Raw genomic sequence first — 1,250 nt, forward strand, 5'->3', positions numbered from 1 at the left:
CAGTCTTTCCGCCAGAATTTGAGGAATGACTCAAGTCATCTGATGGTTTATCAAGGCGCCAATTTTTTTATATGAACATTCATCATGTTCATGATACCTTATCGGACTTGCTTGTGGCTTGATCGGGCGAGGAAGTGAGAGCTAAGGTAACGCCTTGTCTTTCCAGCGCCAAACCTTCAACATCCAATATATCCAAAGAAGAAAAGAAGGCCCTACAGCAGCTTTCAAAGGATAAGGATATTGTCATTTTACCAGCCGACAAAGGTAGATGTACCGTGGTTTTGAACAAGACTATGATAAGAAAGTTAACGGTCTCTTGAGAGACAACAGCACCTATGAACGACTCAAACAAGATCCGTCAGCAGCCTTCAAGAAGCGTGCACTTGAATGCCTACAACAACTAGAGAAGGGGAGCTACATCGACAAACCATTGTACTATAGTCTCTACTCTGGGGATGACATCCCAGCCTTCTACGGTCTCCCAAAGATCCATAAGACGGATACACCTCTCAGACCAATCGTCAGCAATATCAATAGTGTCACCTACAACATCGCCAAACAACTAACATCCATCTTGAGCCCATTAGTTGGTTTGTCGGAACATCACATCCAGAACTCAGGGGACTTCATCGAGAAAGTGCGGGACATCAAGGTTGAGGAGAATGAGACCATTGCTGATGTGTCTGCACTGTTCACGAGTGTACCTCCTGACAAAGCCATTGAAGTAGTAAGGGAATGCCTGAGCAGTGACACCAGTTTACATCAAAGGACCAAACTGAGCCCGGATCAAATTTGCCAACTGTTAGAACTGTGTCTGTCCACAACGTATTTTGTGTACAATGGTGCTTTCTTCAAACAGAAGCATGACTGTGCCATGGGCTCACCCATATCTCCAGTCCTGGCCAACCTGTCCATGGAACACTTTGAAACATCAGCTCTAGACTCATTTAGTGGAACAGGGCCTTCCCACTGGTACAGGCACTTTGACGATACATGGATCAAGATACAGTCTGCTTAACTGGACAGTTTCTTTCAGTATATTAACAACTGTGATCCGTTCATCAAGTTCTCCGTGAAGAACATCAGAGACAAAGGTCTCCCTTTCCTGGATTGCTTGATCACAGTCAACAAAGACGACACTTTGTGTACTCCAGTTTATCGCAAACCCTCACACACAGACCAGTACTTGTAGTAAGGTTTGAAAGAGGAGTCCGTGAAGCCGTGTATGTGAATGCGGAAAATCCTTCACT

General features: G+C 44.8%; 1 protein-coding gene across 1 annotated transcript; it reads left to right on the forward strand.

Annotated features, from left to right (window-relative positions):
- The first annotated feature begins 268 nt into the window (after window positions 1-268).
- LOC140235437 (uncharacterized) lies at window positions 269-1,018 on the forward strand. The gene has a single exon (XM_072315463.1). The coding sequence runs from the start codon at window positions 269-271 to the stop codon at window positions 1,016-1,018; it is 750 nt and encodes a 249-aa protein (XP_072171564.1).
- The last annotated feature ends 232 nt before the right edge of the window (window positions 1,019-1,250 follow it).

Source organism: Diadema setosum, chromosome 11 (genome assembly GCF_964275005.1).
Source record: "Diadema setosum chromosome 11, eeDiaSeto1, whole genome shotgun sequence".
Lineage (NCBI taxonomy): Eukaryota > Metazoa > Echinodermata > Echinoidea > Diadematoida > Diadematidae > Diadema > Diadema setosum.

What these genes read in the sequence shown, in the direction of transcription:
- LOC140235437 (XM_072315463.1), top strand. Translation starts at nt 269, where the DNA reads ATGTACCGTGGTTTTGAACAAGACTATGATAAGAAAGTTAACGGTCTC.